We start from the raw sequence: 23450 nt of genomic DNA, 5'->3' as shown, positions 1-23450 counted from the left end.
AAACCTGTAACATTCTCTCAGCCGGATCAGATGACGACAGACAATAACAGACTTTAAAACACATGTATGTTGCCTACTAGAAGGCAGACAAAAAACTAATGACAAAATTCTAGGCTTAAAAGAAACACAAAGAGCAATTTAATACAAACAATACAGAAACATACAGCAATGGTTGGTGCCTGACCCACGACAGGGACTTTATCAGAAGTCATCCTCCGTGAGGAGTGGCTAATAGCAGAGAAGATGGTGATGCTTGCCATAAAAGAAGGGAGAAAAGACAGTAAGTTCCATCACCCACCACCCAGCCCCTGGTCTGAACCATTTAACCCCTTTAGCATATACTAGAAACTTCAGTCTTTACAAACTTGTTTTGTGCATCTTAATTTCTCTGGTCTAGGAAAACACCATTTCACAGATGGGTGAACTGAGATAGATAATCTGCCACCTGTGCAGAGCTGTAGCAACAAATCAAGTCCATCCAAAAACGTAAAGGCCTCTGAAAACACCAATCACGAACCTGTGAAAAGTCCTTGGTTGGGCAGGGAGAGAAGGCAGGGGTGATAAAAACTAAGACAAGCTAGCAGACCTCACTTGAAGAGGCAGCTTTTCTTCACATCTATGGCTAAGCTTTTTATCCTTAAGTGACACCATCTGTTCTGACAGACAGTTTTATAAAATTTGAATAAGGTGACCTGGTTAAAGCATGCCTGTTATATGGAAATGCCAGTGTCATATGTGGATGTGGAAAGGTCATGGATGGCTCATGCAGCTTCTCTTCCACAGTTATCCAAGCACTTTCAGCATCTCATCGCAAAAGGCAGCACAAGTCTTTTTTGATACCCCACAACACAAAGTGAGACGTGGTTTTGATAACAATGCTGCAATAACTTTTCTACTATCTTACAAAGGCCAGGCAATGGTGTTCATAAATGATACTCCTTTAAGGTAAATATTTAATTTATATAGGCAACTTTTTAACATATGAAGTCATGCTCCATCCTCTCCCACTTTTATAGTATGATCACAATACTGTAAAAGGACCAGCATTGAGGACATAAATATGTCTCAGAACATTTTGTTGACAGATCTACTGATCACCTGGTTAATGACAACAAACAAGGTCTGGAGATTGCACTATCATTTGGTGGTGACTGGAAACCAACAGCAGTAGAGAAAAGATGACGGTAGGTCAATGTGAAGCGACCTTCCTCTTTTTCCAATCAAGAGGCTTCTGCCTGAAATTAGACTAGAGCAAAATATAATCATCATGTCCTTTTTTTTCCCACTTCTCCTCACCACAGTTTGACATGACCATGGGCAGCCTCTGTCCTAGCAAAGATTCCAGGAATGTGACAATGCTGGTTCCATATCATGCTGGCAAAGTGCAGGCAGGAGTGTTTAATATCTACTTGATACCTCACTTCATGTTTCATCAGTGCATTTGGTCCCTTCTTTTGGAAAGCCTTAACCCAACCCAAAGATTAAAAACTTCAGTGCTTGGGTGTGAGATTATAAGAGAGTAGAGCGCTCATTTTTTAAAGTAATTGATGGAGATATTTGTGTTTTTTAAAAAGTCATGAATCCAGAGCTTTATGAAATTATTTATGTCTGTGTTTATATGTGCTTGTACATATGCTACACTGATATATAGAGAGGACAATTTTTAACTGTAAGATGTGTCCCCTGCTAAGTACTTGCTACAGGATGTCAACTAGACTGGATGTTCGTAATTTTAAGATTACATGCTACTAGAAATAGTTCTAATGAATAAAGTATTCTATTTTTTAAATTCAAAAAAACTCCTCACAAAAAAACCCAACAACCAACCCACAAAACAGTAGGTTCTCTTTCTCAAAGGCACCTTAATGCTGAAGATTTGAAGGAAGCTGCTGCCCCCTCTTGGCACTACATACAAATGCAAATACTTGGCACTAAAAATGAGGACTCCGGTCACAAATTGCAATTACTAAGTAATGTACAAGTTTGGGGGTGGAAATAGCATAAAACTGAGACAGCCCGAAGTGCACTTGCCTATTTAACCAGGCCACTCAAGACAACCTCATTAACTTACTGAGATGTAGGGGTCATAATACATAGAGTTGCCATGTTTTTCATTTCAAAATAAAAGTTAGTAATACGTGACCTGGATTTAAAATAACACTTGAATAAGCACAACAGATCTCAAAAAAAAAATCCTGCTGGCTTCCTGAATTGTCTTATAACACCCCATGTCTGTCACAAATTAGAACACCTAAACTGGCACACTCACCAAAAAGGAAGATCAAATAAAGGGGAATGTGTGCAGTAGCACTCGACAGCTACACAGAAATCCCCATTTATTGTATATAAAATGTCAGTTCCTCAATTCCAAGGCCAGAGCTGTCACCCTCAGCAGCTGAGGTATGTTCCCATTGCAGAGTTTATATTGTAGCAGCCATTGGGAATCCCTTCTCACAAAACCATGGATAACCATGCAAATTATAAATCAAAACAAGAGGAACTGGTGCATTTGTGGACATAAGAGGAACAGCATAGGCAACCTACAGTAACCTTCTTCCCCTACCTTTAGCTGAAGAAGAGTCAATAGCAGTAAACTCTCTACAGGTTGTTCCAGCAGAGAGTGAACACAGACACCCCATTTCTTATTTGAAGGGAACACATTCGAGCCCAGTTCTGCAGCATGATTGTTAATGTTTCCAATTCCCCTAAAGAAATTGATAACAGACATAAACACTTGGACAACAGCAAATAAAATAACATTAGAAAAAATATTTTCATGCCAATCTGGTTTATTTCATTTGACAGTAGTAGTATCTGTGCAAATATTTAGACAGTTAATAGGTAAATGAAGACTTAATCAACAGGATTTACAGACATTTACAGATATATTTGAAGACTTGCAGTTTTAACAGAAAAGTTACCAGCTGTCTCCCAAGCACCCCTGACTTCCAGCACTACAGGCAATCAAAACATGTCTGTGACTGCCTGTTCTTTCACTTTACTTGTTTTTACATTTTCCTAACCTTCTGATTGAGACCCAGCTATTGAAAACCAGGCAGCAGAGTGCCGATGGCCTCACAACTGATGGAGGGGAAGCTGGGGAGATGGCTCAGGCTGCAGTGCTTTTGCACTTCAAAAAGGAAATCTGAAGAAATAGAGTGCCAAAAACTCAATGATGGAATTGTGATTACTATCTCCTATAGAAAGTCACAAAGAAAGAAAAGCAGCACAACTTTAACTGGTTTTCCTGCAATCTTTTTTAGGGATCAATAGATGGACTTCTAACATACCTCTCATGGGGGACTGGAAGAGCATACTCCTGGCAGAGCCTTCAAAACATCAGCAGCTCCAACACTTACCTAGGTAGAGCTGGGAAGCACAAGTCTCAGCACACAAAGTTGAAGGCTGACAAAGAGATACCAAATAATTAAACACTTTTTTATAGAGTGTGGAAAATTTACGCAAGTGACTTCAATTTTTCACCTAAGAAGTGAAAACCCTTGAAAAATATCAGTTGGCCTTTTTCAACCATCTGGCTTAGAAGCATTGTCCTGCACAGAAGCAGGCATGAGGAGCAGATACCAAAGTATGTCTGAAGTAGGGGTACATCAGGCAAACACAGCTAAGGCAAGACTACTCCGAAGCATAAGAAGCAACAGCTGTCTCGTTGAGAAAAGCAAATCCAAAGAAGTTGAGTATTTATCTTTCATAGTCATCACATTTTCCACTTCTCAACTCCTAGGTTCCCTTCCAACTGTGAAACTTCTAAAGAATTAGAAATCACATTGTGCTGGAAAAGACACACTGGACAAGCTTGTAATATTTTTCAATTGCTGTAACATAATTTTAAGCTTGTAAAGCAAGCTTGAAATATTTTAACTAATTTTCTTCTCAGGTCACTGAGCTGAAGTTTTAACCAAAACAGACTTCCCACATGCACCCTAAGTCAGGATGTGTTTCTCTTCTCTTCTGTCACATGTGGATTCCTGGAAGAAAAATTCAGAGGACTAGTGAGCAGCCTCTGCAGTCTTTCAGTAGGGCACTGGGATACAAAGAAATTTTGAATGATCTTCCTTGACCCCAGGTGACATAAAAAAGTAATTTTCTTTCTCCTCTTTCCATTTTCATCTTCATTCATAGCTGCCTCTATTCCTCTCCTTGTTTTATGACAACTCAGGCAAGATTTCTCTGCTTTCCCTCTTCCTTCCATCTGCTGAAGTCACCCATATCCAAACCCTTCTAAAAATTTTAGAGCTAAAAAATACTTACAGTTCTATCCCTCACCAATTGTCCATTATACATCTTTTCATCCAAAATGACTCAGCCTTGTCTATTGAGACAGTTCCTACGCTCACAGTTTTCTACTCTCTACTTACACACTCTCAGTAAGTCCTTAAGTACTACCAGAATTATACTACTAACCACAGCTACCAGACCACTACCTTTCATTGGAGCTCTCTGTTCATTCAGATGAACTTGATGTTTTAGGGCAAGATGATCACTCAAGTGTAGGTGAGAGATTATTTCTTTTAAAATACAATTTAGAATACAAAACAGACACTTAATCTGAACAACAAGACCTTAATATCAGGACTAAAAATTGTAACTTAAACGTGTTTCGTAACTTTAGTGGAAAACTCAGAATACACTTATTATTCATAATGCATGAGAAACAAAAAAGGCAGTATCCACAATTTTACCCAAATGACTTAATTGGTTGACAGGTTTGGGTCTTTGTAGCTCTTAGTCAAGGGCTTCAGAATACTTATGGTACTATTATACAGCCAGACACTGCAAATATTTCTTTTTTTTTTTTTAACTGAGGAACATTCGGTAGAAAATGTATCTCAATGAAATTATAAACATATCCTATAACTATCTTTCAAAAAATGTAATTTGCTATTAACCTTTGCTGGCCAAGACTGGAGTAGAGTCAAAATTACGCAGTTTTGGTTTGCCCCATATTAGTTTTTAGGTCAGGTGAGAACTACATGTTTAACAGAAAAATATCACATACAAAGTTGGGTGTTTTTTATATATAAAAAAAGAAGAAAATTAAATACAAGTCTGAATTAGGTGCAGAAATCACTGCAATGCAGAAGAGTATATTTATTTGCAGGCTAATAAAAATATATTATATTCAGCTCAACGAGATGTATACATTTTTTGCAAAATGTTGTATCTGCTAGAGAAATGAGAGTAACCCATGATGTAATTAAGTTTGGACAAATACAATAAATACCTTAATTTTGTCTGATATAACTGTGGATTAAAATATAGTGAGACAGATACAAACCATCTTCACTGCCAAGAACACACTTGTACAAAGGAAATACTACATACAGCCTTTGGTCAGACTTAAATTTATTGCCATAAAGCATTTTCCTTATCTTACATGCTTTTAATTAACAATGGTCCCAGATGCCAACACTGTCCACCTTTAGCTTAGAACACAATTGTCTCACTGAAAATTTTAATAGGCAAGGAATTATCTACTAAAAAAAAGAATTGCAAAATTATCTTTAGAATATTATTTTATTTTTTTAAGTAAAAATATATATGCACACACAAGTAAACCATTTTACACTTTAAAAAATAAAAATGACGTCTGAACACTGACTTCCCTCAGGAATTCTTCCAAGTCTAACTAACTTACTCAACTCCTGGGAATCAGCAGGACTGAGTCTTCCAGTTACTGACAAAGGGAAGAACACATATTTGTCTACTGAATCTGGAAATCTCAACTTGCAAAACTTTTCTCAGTTTAAATATTAATCTCTAAGCATCTCAGTATGATTACAAATAAACCAGCATGTTAAATCAGCTGATAGGAAGTACAGAGTACATGGACACAGACTGTAGCATCTGAGCAAAATCCTCCCATTCAAGACTTTCTAAACAAAATTATAAAAACTGTCGGGAAGGAAATCTGATGATAATTTATTGCTACCTGATTCATCTACTCCTAGTCGTGTTCCTTTAGTTCTCATATATAGTCAAAAACAGACAAGGTAAGAGCAGAGAAAAGGGTCTAGCAGATGAAGAAGAGAATACAACATCATGTAAAACTGGTGGGCAAGAAATGTTAGGAAAATAACTCTAGAAACATTCCCCCACTTCAGGCTAAAACTGATCAAATGCATTAAACAGAAAACAGGTGTGCCAAGAAGTAAGGAAGAACAAATAAATTAAAAATTTCACTTTTCCCTCAAATAAAGAGAAACCATACAGGCAAACTTACTGCCTTTTTAAAAAGTTACACAACTGGTTGGACAAGCCTAATTTTTAAGAATTGCAGCAAGATTCCATAAAGCCATGATTTTCAAGGACAAAATGACCACTACTTAGCTTTGAACTATCCCTCCTGACAGAGAGGACATTGAGTGTTCCAGGCTACATACAGTTTCAGAATGCACTCTGCTTGAGTAGCTGTGGGAAAAACACAAATTTGAATGCAAAGTTCTGGCAGTGGATTCATCTGCTAACACACAGCCAACATGTCCTCAAGTTTTTGAAGCTTCAGAAAAAGAAACATGCCTGGGGACCTGTTTCTTCTTCACACAACTTTATTTTTAAATACTAGTTTCTGTTCAGTGAAAACTGTACAGCCTTGACTATTTTAAAAACCGTCAACAGTATGCTGTATGACAAAGACTATTATAAAAAATGAACCAAATAATGTTATTCCACTGAGCAAGTGGAATTGATGCACGCACGTATACACACACAAAACTATCGTGTAAATAGCGAAGTTAAGGGATTTATAAATAGCAAAATCTTTTAATAAAGTATATACATTTTTAGGCTTTTTCTATAAACATATATATATATATAGTGCTCCTAGGAGAGACAAAGTAACTGTGTTCTACATCACAATTTAGAACATAAGATTAGTTGATGTTACTCTAAAGGCCTTTGAGTTTTTTTCTTATGTATGTACATCCTACACAGTAACACTTGCAAAGATGTCTTTTCACGTTAGTTCCTCTTTCAATGTACAAAATCTTTTCACATTACAGTTCAACAGCCCGCAGAGAAATGGGCAGGAAACACAGCACTGCATGCTGAAATAATAAGTGCGATGACAATGTAGAGCTTGTTCGTGGAGTGTTCTGCACTTCACCAACAGATCTACAAATGGAGTATGAGAAACTGGTCAAGACACTGTCCTCAACATTGCTGTCTGCAGCCCTGTCATGGGCCTTTAGATGTACACCAATCAAAAACAATTTTAAGATACGCTGCTCTCACAAAGGCAGTAACATTTTGTTTCAACAGTAAGACAATTTTAAGTTAATAGGACACAGATAGGGCCAGACACAGTATCATTCTGAGCACCTTCTGTAAGGTACTGTGCACTCAACTTCCACTTCTTTAAGGATTATTTTAATGTGGAATTAATATGTTCAGTACCCATCAAAAGCACTGAGCATTTCACAAGGTAAAGCTAATAATGACCAACTCCATTAGCAGTAACCATATCCATTCAAAACCAAACACTACATTGACGATGCTCAGAAAAAAAATACCAAAGGGCCCACATAATTGTGAGTAACTTTTAAACTAATTTCACCTTTAGAACCCTGTAATATGGTGGTGCATTTAAATTAAAACAACAATTCCAAAAATCTCACTCATTAAAATTATCATGGGCTGAAAGATCATGATTAGCAAGTAACCCACTGCCTATTTGGGTTTTGATAGTCTTTGCGCTCAAATAAAAGCTTTGATCTGCCCCCCTCATCCTTCTACGGTTTAAGCACCAAACTTAACATCAGTTGTCCCTTTAAAACATCAAAGGGTCAAAATGAAGCTGGCCACATACTATTCTACTTCCTTAGGGACATCAATGAGACTAAAAGTGGAGTGTATTGAGGTTATTAATTTTAGAAATCCCACACTTTGGTGGATTACTCTTTTATTATTAAAAGAAATCCATTTCACATGCCATGTGTTAGGTAACTACTGTGTGTCACGCAAAAGACAGTTTTCCACATTTAGAATTGCTCACAATGAAGCCCTGAGGTAACCGCCTTTTTTCCAGGCAACAGTAATACAGTTCTCTTGACATTTAATCATCCTTTTACAACCTACTCTAGTATATGCAACTTTAAGCAGTCAATATTGATTATCAATTGCTCCCAAAGATGGGATTTGTCCAGTTGATTTTTTTGTTTGATTGATTGTTTTTAGGATAAAGACTCAGCAGAATGGGCTAATTTGGGTGCAGTGTCTTCTAATGAACCTTCAACTGAATTCCCCAGGTCTCCATTCTCATGTCCATCAATACTTGGCTTCTTATCAAACACTGCAAGATAAAAAGAAAGTTTATTTAAGGAAGTGAAGCAATATTGGGAAGGACAAATCAGTGATCCATATTTCAGAAACTAGAAAGCGTGCTTAAATGACTACTCAAAGTTAACAGTTTTTTAGCAGAACGTAGTATGTCAGGAAAACGGGAACTGTTTCTTTACCTCTCTAACTTAACAACTGTATCTGATGAAGCCAACAACGTTACGTGTTACTGGGCATTAACTACTCCCAGACCAGAGGCAGGAAAAGATAGGAATAAGTTTGAATTTCAACCTTTGGAAAAAAATGACCATGAAAAAAATCCATAAATGAATTCAGTTAATTCAGGTGTATCTAAATAAACCAGGCCAAAGAGTGAGGGACCAACCAGAAGAGCTGATGGTCTATGAGTAGGTTAATTGAATTAACAGTAGATTAATTTCACAATGAATATAAAACCAGTGTTTTCCCTAAATTGGTTTGCATATTGAGAATTAAACTGCATGTAACACATTTTAGAAGGTTTACCTTGTGAAGGTTTGACATCCACATTTGCATCTTTCCTATTAGAACTTGAATTTGCACCTTCCTCCAATTCATCAAGGTATAAACGATAACGGTGTCCACTCTCATCCTCATATTCCACATTTTCATCATCCGAATCAACTTCTGGAGCAACATACACTACTTCAAATTCAATTTCACCTCTCTGAAATGCAATGAAAATTACAAATTTACTTACTACTGCACAGCTACCTAACAGGATTACCAAGATGAGCTAGGTTACTAAAACAAATACATTTTACTATTGTAAACACATTTGCAATTGTGTTGAGTATTTTGGACACATATCTGAATTAAGCTTTTACTGACTAAAATAGTACAGCTCTATAGCTAAGCTGTATTTTTTTTTTTACAAAATTATCTGAATTTCTTAGATGTATTCTAATATATTTCAAACAGTGACTTCTAATGAGGAAGCCGTCTGCTAAATTAAACAGACCTGTTAACCGTCTGAAAGAGGCAGGAAGAAGATTCTAGACCACAAAGAAACACTGTTTGGCTGGAGCTGTTCAGTCATAAAAGACTGAAGTGTATGTCACTGAAGAATTATTTCTGTGGGGCAATGTGACAAACTGATTTCTATCAGCCTAACTGAATTAGCCAATACATGCGTTTAACTGAACCAGTACTGGCCCAGCATTTTTCCTCCTTAAATTGCAAGACATAAGAGGATTAAATGTAAGGTGACACAGTCTCAGGAATCACTGCAGCTTAGCATTACACTGTGCTTAACAGTAAACATAAAAATTCAAAGTAATTCAACAGGCAGAACACAAGAAGCACCTAAACGTGCCTATGGATAACAGGTCCCAACTGACCTGTTGGGAAAGAATAGTTACAGCTTCTTTATGTTTGGCATCTCTTAGATTAACTCCATTTACTGCCAGAATAGCATCACCAACATGCAGTCCTCCACATCGATCAGCAGGTTGCCCAGGATGGATTTCGGAGATCAGTATTGGAACACCATGCTCCTTCCCACCCTATTTAAGAAAAAAAAAGTATATTTTAATAAACTGAGATGCCCTTTAACATAAAATCAACATGCAGGTAATTGCTCCTAAAGTGCTTATTTCAATTTCTGTTTTAGAAAATTAGAAATCATTCTTCAGACAAAAAGAATCTTTAAGAAGAACACATGCAATGCTTCCTTTAATTCTTCTCCCCACAACAGAATGGAATATTTCAAATATGTACTCAAAGAGTCAAAGGAGGCAATTTTGAATAATAATAACACTATATACTCATATACAAGCTGATGAAAAGCTGAAAACTTCATTTAAAAAAGCCTATCAGGCACCATATTGACTTGTAAGAAACAGTATTCATATTTAGAATACAAGTATAACAGTCAAAATTTTTAAAATTTGTTGCAAAAAGTTTATACAGCTTTTTTTAGGTATGACATGCCAGTACAGATACTTAGAAAAAAAAAAGTTATAATCACAACAGCTAAGGTCTGGTAGTCAGGTCTCAGATTGCCTCTGCTCTTCTACACACTTACTACACCTGAAATTCACCACTGGCAAGTGTTTATACCTTAAACCTCAAAATAATAAGTTTGACATAAAGTAGCAATTATCTATTTTCTAATCTATCAAAATGTGTCTTCAAGTTCTATGACCATAGCTATGGATTTTGGTATGTTTTTTTCATATGTTCTAACAATACATTTACTGATCCACATATTTTACAGAAGTAGGACTTCGGTGTCATAGAAAATAAACGCAAATATTTACTGTGATTGAAATTCCTAAGCCTTCATGGTCTTCTTTAACTAGCAAAACTTTTCTGATTGGACCAACACCTTGACTCTTCTTTAAGGCATCAGGATCCTAGTTTGATAAAAAACAAACATAGCACAAACACGAATGTGTGAACCAAAAACTGATGCGTTTCAGCATTTTGGTTTTTTTAAATTATATACAGGCACTGGATGAGCAACAGAGTTTTAGGCTAGCTCCAGGCAGGACAACTTACACTGCCCCGTTACAGAAACAGTATGAAACCAGAAAAGATTCTCCATCATGCACCCCCCGATGAGAGTAATTATTTAAATTATTTTAGTGCTGAATGATGCACAACACAGAACTTCAAAAGAAGGAAATCACCCACATACTAAAAATATAAAGGGACTACATGAAGAAATGCCGATCACTGCTAAAATGTTACATGATGTAAACTCAACTTATAACTAACCAAATGACAGAAGAGGTAATACAGTGCCAATGAAGAGGTTGCTTGCTCAAGTTTATTTTTATTGTAATAAAAATAAACCAAACCAAAAGCCATTGAACACAAAACTAAATGCCAGACTAAATAAATCAAAGTATTGGTTTTTGCTTGTTAAGTCACTGACAGCATTATGCACACTCTTAAAATCACACACATATTTGTCCGCCAATAATTTGTATGCAGTCAGGAACATAAGAAGTAAGACCCACCTGACCAACTAAGGTATTCAGAACAGATCAAAGTAAAGCACTTTCCTGAAAACGTTTGGGTTTATGCACTGAACACTGGGGTGATTAACAGGACATGTGCCACATTGGGTGAGTTCTAAGATACCCAGAGTGAAACGCTGTTTAAAGGTTTAGTTTTAAAAAGTACCTTTATGAGGAAAAAAACAAAACAAACCAACAAATTATTTTACAGTGTCAATTTATGTGGTCTTTAAAAAAAAAATTTAAATTTACTTCAGTTTAATCTAATCCTAAAAATGTTATTCTTGTTTTTTGTAAGTAAGTTAGCTCCACATTTCGAAACCCAGGTTACAAAATTATGTTGTTAAATTTATATTTATAAACACACATAGCAGAGGCTCAGTTTTCAGAAAGACTGGGTGTTCCCAGGTAAGTCAAAGGAATTGTATCATCTTTCCTGTCATCTATAGGGACACGCTATTCAGCATGGAACAGAAGAATTATGCATTTACAAGTGACATTTGAAAGAACACAATATTAAAGTGAAAACAATCACAAAGATGAAGTAACTTGTGTCTGTTTCCCACAAATGGTGGAAATCCTGGAGGAATGGCTTATCTTTTCAACTTACATGACCTGGTGGTGCTTGCATTGGTCGTTTCAGATCATTCCGACCTCGACACGCTCTAATAACAGTTTTGTGACGGTGAAGGTGTATTTCTGCTTCAAGTTGATTCCACAGCTTGTCATGAGCAGGTCCTTTCATATCTCGGCCCAGTAACTGAATCTGCTGGACCCTACAGAGTGACAAAGAGAGTAAAACAAGATGCTGTATTACAACCAAAAAATCAACGCATTGTACGACTCATACACTTCACGTGGCTACAGCACATAGTCACGCAGCAACTACTGCAAGAACTGTGGGGATTTTATTTCTACCTTTTGTTCAATTAACTGGAAATACGAGACTTTTCTTACTTAGTCTTAACTTTGAACCTGCCTCTGGGGATGCAAAGGAAGAAAACAGCAACAAAGAACATCTCATGCTAAGGAACACAGATTGACTTCACATACCTTCCAGCTAGCTCCTTATCTAAATACTTGGCTGCTAGTCTTGCTCCATAAACCTCAGCCTGAAGCACCGCTATGTGTCTACGAAGGGCTTCATTCTCCTTCCTCAGCAACTTCACCTCAGCTTCCAGCTGAGCTTCTTTCACTTTTTCTTTCTTGTTAGCTTCAAGTTCTCTCTCCTTTACAACAGCAAAAAGAGGAAAAAAAAAAAAGGAAAAATATGTTGAAAAGCCTTTATCCAAGTTAATAATGAAAGAGCACTTACTGTTTCTGCACACACAAACTGAAATTATTCTCCTGCGTACAAGACACGCATGCAGTAAAAAAAAAAAAAAAAGCATGGACTGGCACTACAGCTAGTGGTTTGCATACTATCCTATAAAAAGCTGGCAAAATTTAAGTAGACTAAATATCATCCTTACTTTTCACTGTCTTGCAAATGGAAGATTCAAAGGTAAAGAATACTATTTTTAAAATTAAAGGGTATCTATAAAGCCGCTTCATATTTCAATTTGACCACATTCTTTAACTATTTGATGATGATGATAATGATGATTATTACATCAAGGAAACGTTTAATAACGCCATGTGTCCTTAAAATGACAACTGTTTTCATGCAAACAACTGAGAAATGTCCAGTCAGAGACATTTCCAAATTAGAATCTGAAGACCACATAAATAATGCCAGAGATTCTACACATAAAGATGCCCACCCTGACAAACTTAAAGGAAAATTAGTGCAAAATAGTTTTGTTAAAAAAACCAAAACAAACTAAACAAAAACAAAGCCCACACTAAAATCACACTTTAAGCCCTGCCCTCTGAAAAAGGAACTATGGAAACATAAATTAGTCCCACAGTGCTCCATCCCAAATGTACAGAAACGGCATAGTTATTACCTTTTCCGATACCTAGGGCACTGGAGCAAAAGGAATTAGTATGCTCAGATTGCTAATCTACAAAATCTACTTTAAGGAGAGCACGTTTGATTACTTGTATCTTCATATCTTGCTCTGAATTGCTTTTACAAGGAGAGGAAACCCCCTCACCACAAATAGGAAACAGGAAAATGGAAGAGACACAGGGTCTAATACTGTTTCCTTTAAAAAATGGCTGACAACTCAAACAACAATAAAAACTAATTTCACCACAATGCATTTTTGAAGACATTTAGAGTACCCAAAAAAACTCTTCTCTGTGCTTGTATCAATTACATTGTTAAGCAAATAAAACCAGGAAGTGCTACTAAAGAAGCAACAGGACAGATACAAAATTTTACAGAACTGGCAAGACAAATCTGTCGTCAAATTGTGAATATGATGTTCACTGTTCCAAGCCTGGATATAAACCACTAATATAGTCAATATCATCACATTTGAGAAATTATGCAAGGTTGGTCCTCCCAGAGAGTTATTTTCACAATAGATACATGTAAGCATTTATAGCTATTTGCCAGAAAGTCAACTCTGAATTTGATGGGCTCTACTATCTCTCTCAGCTGTTAAATACTTGTATCAGGTTAGACAGATGAATAGAGAACACCTATGTACATGTTAGCCTAGCATAGTGCTCAGTAGGAGCAGCACAAAGACTGCTTGAAACTTGCATTTCACTTTCTGTCATTCCCATATGCACATTAGAAAACGTCACACAAAGCCACTTATGGTCTCTGGTCTTTGAGTTGAGGCTTGTCTTGTGAGAATGACTCTCTTCAGCAAATCTCTTTCTGAACTGCAGGATCACTCCTAAGCCAAGAATTTTCACTAATCTACCTTTCAAGGATAGGAGTTCTGAAGATTATACCAATTCTTTCTACTATTATTTTGGTCTTGGGCTTTAATTCACAGCTACTGCCAGTAGCCAAAGGGCAATTACAAGAATTCAAGAGTGCAACCATGCTGTGTTGTCTCTGCCACACACCCTGGCAGTGAGAAGGGTCACTGTTCAGATATAACACCTGTTTTACGGTAGCTGCAAATTCCATATACAGGTACAGTGCCCCTGTTCACTGTGTACATATTGCCAATATCACACTAAGGTGTTCTAAACAGGATAGGCTCCCTGTTCGTACACATACTGACTTTTAGAATGTCTTTTATTTGACAAATATAAAAAGATAAAGACTGGAATTTAAGACAGACATATTCCAACCTGCCTCAGAAAACTGAATTGTTGAAGCAATCCAAGATATTTGATAACACTAGCAAATTTCATGCAGCACATTTTACTGTATTTATACAAAGTATCCAGCTTACACACTCTCATCAGGACTGAAATTTTCCATTGATTTTCTCTAAATTTGGTTTGTTATTTAAATTAAATTCAAACAGAAAGCCAATGTTACATTTCTAAGTAGAATCACTTTTAGTCATGCATTTTAAATGGTAGACCTAAAATACCAAGTAACAGTGCAATCCCATAGAAGTATTTTCTTGCTATTTTCCCCATTACTACGACTAGTGTTCTATGACTGAGGTGGAAATGGCTTCACACCCAGAAGCCATTCTTTTCTGGACTGTCTCCAACTGATCACCACACAAATTTAAAAAAAAAATAAAAAAATCAAAAGGTTTGCAATACGGAATCTCTGACGATGTACTGAAAAAACATATCTCGTTTTGAATGTCAGGAGATGTGATAAAAGTCCCCAAAATGTTTCAAGAAATCAGAGAAGTTACAGAATAGTTTCATGTTTTCTAGTGTTGATAGTATGGCACAGGTTCTGAAAACAGAAAACATATTTTCTGTTGGTAATATAAAAAAAAAACTAAACCAAAAATGCAACTGCAAGGTTGCAGTTACCAGCTATCCCATGGCTTTTCAAAAAGCAAATACTGAGTAATGATAATAAAGTATATAAGATAATAAAAGTGGAAACACTTTTTAAAAACCTTTTAAGTCTATCACTGAGAACAACTGAAAGATAAAAGTCACCTTTGCTTCACTTTGTCTTCTTATCTATGTATTATCGTGTTTATATGCTTTTGGTTGTTACACAAGATAGTACATCATATTAAATCAGGCCCATAAAAAGAATAGAGAAAAGGGAAAAAAAAGGAAAAGTTGACAGGATTTTTTTACATACAACATGCAAAATACTTCAGATTACACTCACAGATGTGTACAGTGTTTATGCTTTAGCAATTGTATAACACATTTTTTGAGATACTGCCAGGACAATCTTTCACAACGTCAAGCTTCTAGATATCACCTCAAATTAGCTGTAGCAATAATAAATAAAACATATACAGACTTAGGAAAGAGGGCACCACATCTAGAAAAGAAATTTAAAATGCAAAGGAAATTCTTTACACAGCATCTTGCCAACTGTTAGGAAGAAAGAACAAGCCAGATCTGTTTTGCCAGTTTCTGAGGCCAACAAGCATATAAGTTGTTGCACAAAACAAAAGCACTGCTTAAACATAAAGAAAAATTGGCAATCAGCATACTTACCATTTCATCCACAGAAAGGACAGACTTAAGACAGAAGAAAAGAGTTTCATAATTAGAGAAAAAGGCAACAGAAACTTCAAGAAAATGCAACAACGTAAGTTATTTACTCCAAAAGACATTCACCAGCAGACTATATTTTATTAGAAGGCATAAAGAACAAGCATAAAGAACTCTGCTACAATTGTATTTAGCAACAATTTTGGTATTTTGCAGTAGAAGTTATCAAAAGCTTAGCCTTATTGTAGCATTAAAACCAATATTTTCTCCTAAAATACCAAGCATCTCTATATAGAATAGTGAGGTAATGCAATATACATGAAGGTATCACAAAAAACCATTCTGCACTATAACATCTGTTACACAGATAACAGATTTTTTCCTTTCAGAAGGAATAACAAAATATGTGTTACAAAGGGACACAAAGGACAGCAAGAAGTATCAGAAAAGGTATATCAACTGCAAAACTCGAGAAGAAAATTCAACTAGGCAATTGCATATTTTTAAAAAAGAAAGTGTTACTGTGATTGGAGTGAGATTCACCACTCCTAAAAATGGATTCAGCCTAGACTACATAATGTCATCAACTGCTTAGCAATATAAACATTTTGAAATGTCTTAGTTCACCACTAGGTACAAATTTATAGATTACAGCGTATACATTTATGCTAAAAGTCTACATAGAAAAGAAGAGTGTCTGTCTCTCAAAGAAAGTAGGAAGTCAACTAGTGCAGAACTTTATTTCCCCATTACATATTCTGTTGACACAGTCCTTCTTTGCCCTCAGAGGCTTTCTGACTGCCAGAAGGTCAGTACAACAGTTTTTATTTACCCAAATATCACAATTCCCATTTTATTCTCATTTCAGCAGCCTCAGTTTTGCTTGTTCTACCTTCACAGACCTTTACAGCTTGCTTTATCTTGAAGAGTTTAAAGCTGAGCTTCTGTCCATAACTATGGATTCCCTAAAGGTAAAGTAAAGTAAACTCCAAAGACTAGTTCTGATACGTATAAAAAGGAAAAACTAAGGGAAATTAAGGAGAGAATATCAATCTAAGCTGTTAACAAAATTCAACTTCAGCACAGATAAAATCTGAAACTACGTAGAGTAAAATGTATTTATTGTCACCTGTGGGAAGAAAACTGCTGTCAACAGATTTAATATATCTTTAGAAATTGTTTATAACAAGGTAAAGAGAAACAAAAAGGTTAAAAGTATTACTCTCCATGTCACTCAAAAGTTAAGTCTAACTAATAAAATTTACTCACAGTGATGTGTTGACTTAAAATTTTGCTACATGTAAACCTGTAGCCTAACACTTACAAAATGCTTATCTACAATTTATTTAACTAATGCTTATTTACAAACCTATAAGAATTATTAACAGCTCTAAATAAATTTCATCATACTTAAGCTATAAATCAGTACAGAATAAATTATGTACAGACAATCCAGAAAATATTATTCTTATACTGAATATACAAGCGTGTAGCCCTAAGAAGATTCAGTTACAGCTTTTGGATCTGAAATAGAAGAATTTGGGTTACTGCTGTTATTCAGTGATTAGCCTAGACATCCTTTAAGCCTTATAGTCTATTACTGTGTTTTACTGTACATTAATTAACAGGACAAAATAGCAGAAGTATCTAATATTCCACATACACTGTGACTAGGTATTTGCAACCCAACTGTGAAGCAATTTTAGAAACAGTTAGAGATAGACTTGGATTCGTGCCAACAGTTAGAAAACAAATCTCTACAAAACTACGTTACTTTTCTAATTTACAAAGTCTTAGTGTTAGAGCCTGAATTTGTGCTGTGGTAGTAACAAGGCAGACTAGGCTCTGGCTACCAGTCAATGCCAACTAATTGCACAGATTAATTATTGTTAACTTTTGGTGTGCTTCGCAAAAGGACTGAGTTTCTAAAAAACATATTGTACAAAATTATTAGGGGTTTACTGAGTTCTTTTACAACAGTCTGCTGCATGTAGTAACTGCACCATCCATGCATTCACAGCACTCTTAAAGAGAAAGAATGACCACAGAGAGAGAGACTGTGATGCCATCTACTCTCTCTCTCTTTCTGCATGGCAAACCAATCCCATTCTTACTCTTATCAGACCGTTATTACAATAAAAACAGTTAACTTATCTCACTTTAGGCTTTTGCAAAATCTGGTTGAAAATTTGGTTGTGTCTGTTTATTGGAAACTATTATCTTTGGCAACTTCAGTCTCCAGAAAAGCTCTATAAATCACCAAAATATTTTCTTATTTTACTTAAAAAAACCACTATGTAAAAACAACTTCTTAAATTCTAATTTTTTATTCTGACATTATTTATGTTGTTTTTAATGGTTGCTAACAACCAACCATAAATATTACTTAAAAAATATTACTTAAAAAAGAAAAAGTTAACATTTTCAACATGAAAATCTGTAATCAGCTTATTAACACCTTCCAGCTAAAAAATTCAGTCAAGAGAGGGAAAAGAATAATATAATCCTAGATTTAAGTCACCACACTCACCAGTTTTGCCTTAATAGCCCCAGAATCAACATTCTGACCAGTCTTGGCATGTAGCTGAAGCTGAACAGCATGGAGTTGCAAAAGCTGATCATGCACTTCCTTTTCCAACACCGCTTTCTCCGCCTGTGTTTCTGTCAGTTCCGACTTCAGATCAACTAACTGTGCCTGTGAAGATATAATCCATCACAGTGATGAGCAATGACTAAACAGAGTCACCAGAACTATGATACATAACACATCATTTGTTGGTACATACATGTTATACATGGTGTATACAGCTAAGAGCACACGCTCTTCCTCTGTAGCCCAACCTAAGCACTGGATCATTTGCAGAATTTTCTCCCCAACTGCCACAAAATTAATTTACCCACAAAAGCAGCATCAAACGGCCCTACTGCCAAAAGCAACAACAGCTGAGTTCTTCCTCATGGAGACAATGTCATGTGATGCTGATGTCCACTCCAAAACAGGGAAATGGCATTAAACCTATGTAGGGTGTACAACCGTACCAACGTAAACACAATTTTAAACTGTAATATTATTAAATCTTACTGAAAGATATTGATCAAAGCAAAATGCCATTTATTTATGCAATGCTGAAATCAAATAATCTTATTTACAATTGGTCTATTATCAACAGCTTAACTGAAACAGCAAATTAGGTGGGTAAACCAGAAGCCACAAATTACCATGCCCCTAGAATGGACATGTAGAAAACAAAAAATAGTTAGTAACTCTTGAAAAAGTGGTTTCGAGACATTTTAAAACCAGTTTTCATGTAGGGTTTATATCTGGAATAAAAGAACAAGTTTACCGAGTTGCTTTTATCCTTAAGTTCAAGTAGCATTTTATAAGACAAGATACATATATATAAGATTTAAAGCTACTATTTACAAAAAACCCCACTCCCGAATACGATTTCAGGGGATTTTTAGCTAAATTCCCAGAGCATATTTTTGCTACCAAAAAATTTGGAACTGAAGAGCAAAAAGGAAAAGCCACTAACTCTAAAAAAAAGCCCTCTCATATTAAAGAGGGTATTATAACAACGTTATACTAATGTTCAAATTCACAATGAATATCGAGTTGCAAGTTGCAATGCTCACCCCATTCAACTACATAAATCACTGCTATAAAATGTCTGTATCAGTTAATGAAAAAAAAAGCAGGAAGGATTTGACTATCAGTAGGGAGTACTTACTGGGTCTAACATTAGGTACATAATTTAAAGGGACAGCCTCCTTAAGCTTCCAGAGTAATTCAGACATAAGTAGGCTTTTCCAGAGGTGATTCAGAGCACCTAAATTAAAGTGTAATTTGATGAGATGGGTCAAGCCAATCTCCAGTTTGCTGCTGCCGACAAAAACATCTCCCTTCCCACGTTTAGGTGGAGCCTCAACAAACCAGGCTAGCATTTACTTTTTGCCAAGGAATGGAGCTGCATGCATTTCCACCTTCCAACTGCCAGAATGACAAAAAAACTTGAAAAATTTGTAAACCCTTGCAGAACTCCAAAGCAGAAATTGCCTTCTACTGAAAGATGATACTTTAAATATCACATAGCCAAATAGTTTCAGAGAAATGGGTTACTTATAAAACTGCACTGTTTTCCCCAGTGACCAGCAATGGTTACAGTCTCTCTGCTGTGGATTATCTACCCTCCAACAAAAGCAGACACACACCTGAACTAATGTAGCAAAAGAAAATATCACTGGCATAAAAGGTAATGATATGGTACAGAGCAGACAACAAAGACTTTAATAATGAAGGCACAGTTTGCCCCAGTCATACTTTCTGAGTATTTTGTTATTATTACATAAGGTACATATAACTTCTACTAAAAAAAAAAGAAAAAGACCACTAATGTCTTCCTCCTTTCTAACAGGTACTTACAGCTCACATACTGACTTTTATTGCTTTTTTAATACATGTAAACACACTCTCTCATCTGTTCTAATTCAAAATACCCATAAAAGGGCAAAGTGGCAGAACAGATAAATTAGAGCAGTTTAATATGTCCAGCCTCACTTAGTAGAGAATGGCAGACAAAACAGTTCTGGTGAGGGAAAAAAGAAATAAATTTATTTCCCTGTGCAAATTACAAAGACCAATGGCAGCTACCAGTTTTGTGGCATGAATGATGCTCCGAAAGTATCACAAAAAGACTGTCAAACTCATAATAAAAAATAAAAATTGTACTCTGTATATGACCTATGGTTTAAATTCATGTCCTGCTGTTTTTATCATAAAATGGCCTGGTTTGAAAGGGATTGTACAGATCATCTAGTTCCAACCAGCCTGCCATGGACAAGGACACCTCGCACTAGACCAACTGCTCAGAGCTCCATCCAACCTGGCTTTAAACACTTTAAGGGATGGGGCATCTACAACTTCTCTGGGTAACCTGTTCCAGTGTCCCACCACCCTCACAGGAAAGAAATTCTTCCTAATATCTAATCTAAACCTACTGTCTCTCAGTTTGAAACCATTCACCCCTGTCCTGTTACTACATGCTCTTGTAAAGTCTCTCTCCATCTTTCTTGTAGGCTCCCTTCAGATACTGGAAAGCCTTAATAGATAAAGAGAAGAAAATAAACAGAGCAAAATGAGAAATAGTATGAGCATACATCATGGAAATAATCTGTTTACACATTATGAAAAGTCACAAATCTATCCCCAGGTACAGATGCAGACACAGGAGACATTCCAAAATGCAAACACAGCAAAGCTGGTTTCAAATCCTGTGATCACTTCTATGAAGGCTGACAAATCTTTATATTATTCACAGACGTCTCGTCATTCTCTGTTTGGCCAGCTCATTTAATTTTCCTTTATTTTACTCTTACTAGCACTATTTTTACTCAAATTCCCTCAATTTGTTATAAAGGAAACATATGGAAAGACTGCTGGAAATTCAACAGCTCTATATTCAATTTTGGAAGCTACTCAGTAAAAACCAGATGGGGGCAGAGACAGCAGAGGAAATGACGAGCACGAACAAGAACTATCAGTAAGGCCATTCCTTCCTAGAGCATCATTCACTGATGGCAGGAGGCAAGGGTTCTACAGAAAAAGATGGTCCCAAATAATACAATTTTAATATTTCAATTTGTATAAACACAAGGATAAATTAATGTTGCACAAGCAACTGTACTAATCCTTCACTGGCAGCTTTTTTGGATGTATTCTCCAACAAGACTGTCAAAGAAAAATGTCACGTATATTGATGGTCACCTGCAACTGCTCTAGAATTTGCAGAGAAGTCAGCTGTGGGCAGAAGTAACAAACACCCAATCACAGGAGACCATTGAGCTTCAGGGTCAAGAGCGTTCAGGAAAAGCCATCAAACAACAAACAGAGAACACAAACTTTCCTTGGGGAACAATAAGGGGCAGAGGGTGAAGAGAAGGTAGTGTGTTTACTTTCATAACATCCCTTTAACTGTAACTTGCTGATTCAGCCAAAAATGGAACTCTTCTGGGCAGTATCCAACTGTGCAGATTAGTACTTATCACTCATTAGCAAGTACCATACTACAAGGTTACACCTGCTAACTCATTTGTGTCTATGCCCCAGCCAACACGCAACTAATAGCACAACAGGACTGTGGTTCATGGAACTAGGATTTAATCATGAAAACCTACACCTAGACCTAGATGAATCAAGGACACAGGACATGAGAGATAGAATTTGAACAGCTCTTTTTTTCCTTTTATTCTGACATATGCTGGCAAAGTCAATGCCTTTTGAGATATGCTCATTTGCCTCTGACTCACTGAAGTCAAGATCTGTAACTGGAATTCGGTGCCAATGGCAATAGGAAGTGCTGGTCTGGACCTTACAACAGAAGCCAAAACCTACTGAAGTCAACTAGAAAATAAGCAAGTTTCTTAGTTATTAAAGGAAGTCAGGCTCATTTCAATTCTCCACTTTCCCCACCTCTCTTGTCATGGACAACTTTTCCTGAAGTGCTCCAAAAAATGCTTCAGTTAAGCACTGCCTGCTAACTGAGAACTCAGAGAAGTTATGGAAACGAGTCAGCATGGAAAACATTAAGCAAAATAAGAACAGCATTACTGACATCACTTATTCCTAAGTACCTCATTCAAGCTTGTTCCCTAATTTATCAATAATTATTAAACACATTACTGTTAATTCTTTGTACTTATTGTCCCTTGTCCATACACTGTCAAGTACAGAAGACATGCTTCTTGGTTTCTTACCTTTTTTCTCCTCACTGTTTGGAATAAAAAAAAAACAAACACAACAAACTAACCTTTAAGAGTGATCTGATCTGTCTGTGGTGCAGGGAGAAAAGCCTGGTTTTCCTTCTCCTCCACAAAGTACTAGTAAACACAAGGTACTTCAGAAAGAGCTACTGCTTCAAATTATTGCACAAGCTATTTCTAAATTCCACATGAAAGCACATATTTGAGTAAACTGAAGATCTTAGTCAAATTCACCAAATAGTACAACTCAGTATTTATCTTCCAAACAATCTAACATACAGATGATACCAGAAAAAGAGTTTTGAAAGGCTAACTAAATATTTACTCAGTTTTGGGGCATACTTTGTCATTTACCAAGTATTTTGTATTTCCCATTAGTTTAGACCATATCATATAATTTTTTCATATCACAGTCCGAACTCTCAGAAAAAATACTCATTTAGTCACCTGTATACTTTTCATAGAAAAGTGAGCATTAGAATAACTAACCAAAATTATTTATTTCTGTAAGATCTCAGAGATACACTCAAAGATCATATAACTTTATACATTGAAAAGATTAAAAATGTGACCTTGTCCTGAACAATTTACAATGTAAATATGTGAAGGAAACGACGAAAAAATGTAAGATAAAGAGAAGCACAAATGCAGAGCTATTTGTGTGTAGAAGTGCACAACAGGAAGCAGATAGATGGCAGCTAAAACCACAACTTACCACTGCTCATACCCATCACTGCTTGAATGAGGCACTAGGATACAGCAATATCACAACCTCTTCAGATCTAAAGCATCAGAGGGAGCACAGAAACAGAGTAAACTTAGGAGAGTGGGATGATGGTGACTAACAGGTCATGTCAACAGGAAACAAACCCTCACTACTGAAAGGGAAAC

The 23450-nt window shown here is 36.2% G+C and overlaps 1 protein-coding gene across 3 annotated transcripts in view; it reads right to left on the bottom strand.

The window, feature by feature from the left end:
* Positions 1-1727: 1727 nt before the first annotated feature.
* The window catches only part of GOPC (golgi associated PDZ and coiled-coil motif containing), a 30069-nt gene continuing 8346 nt past the window's right edge, over positions 1728-23450 (bottom strand). The window contains exons 2-9 of one of the 3 annotated variants that reach the window (XM_051792238.1): positions 18331-18495; positions 15804-15827; positions 12354-12529; positions 11911-12076; positions 10596-10691; positions 9675-9839; positions 8821-9001; positions 1728-8308 (exon numbers count right to left, since the gene is read on the bottom strand). In XM_051792238.1, the coding sequence (XP_051648198.1) occupies positions 8190-8308; positions 8821-9001; positions 9675-9839; positions 10596-10691; positions 11911-12076; positions 12354-12529; positions 15804-15827; positions 18331-18495 (1092 nt within the window). In that variant the 3' untranslated portion in view covers positions 1728-8189. The remainder of the gene's footprint in view (positions 8309-8820; positions 9002-9674; positions 9840-10595; positions 10692-11910; positions 12077-12353; positions 12530-15803; positions 15828-18330; positions 18496-23450) is intronic. The other 2 variants (XM_051792240.1, XM_051792239.1) reach the window with 2 other exon arrangements.

The sequence above is a fragment of the Manacus candei genome, unplaced genomic scaffold (assembly GCF_025592945.1).
Source record: "Manacus candei isolate 608988 ecotype Guabito, Panama unplaced genomic scaffold, ASM2559294v1 h1tg000034l, whole genome shotgun sequence".
Taxonomy (NCBI): Eukaryota; Metazoa; Chordata; class Aves; order Passeriformes; family Pipridae; genus Manacus; species Manacus candei.
The sequence above is the reverse complement of the archived record's forward strand: the minus strand, read 5'-3'. Positions and strand labels throughout refer to the sequence as shown.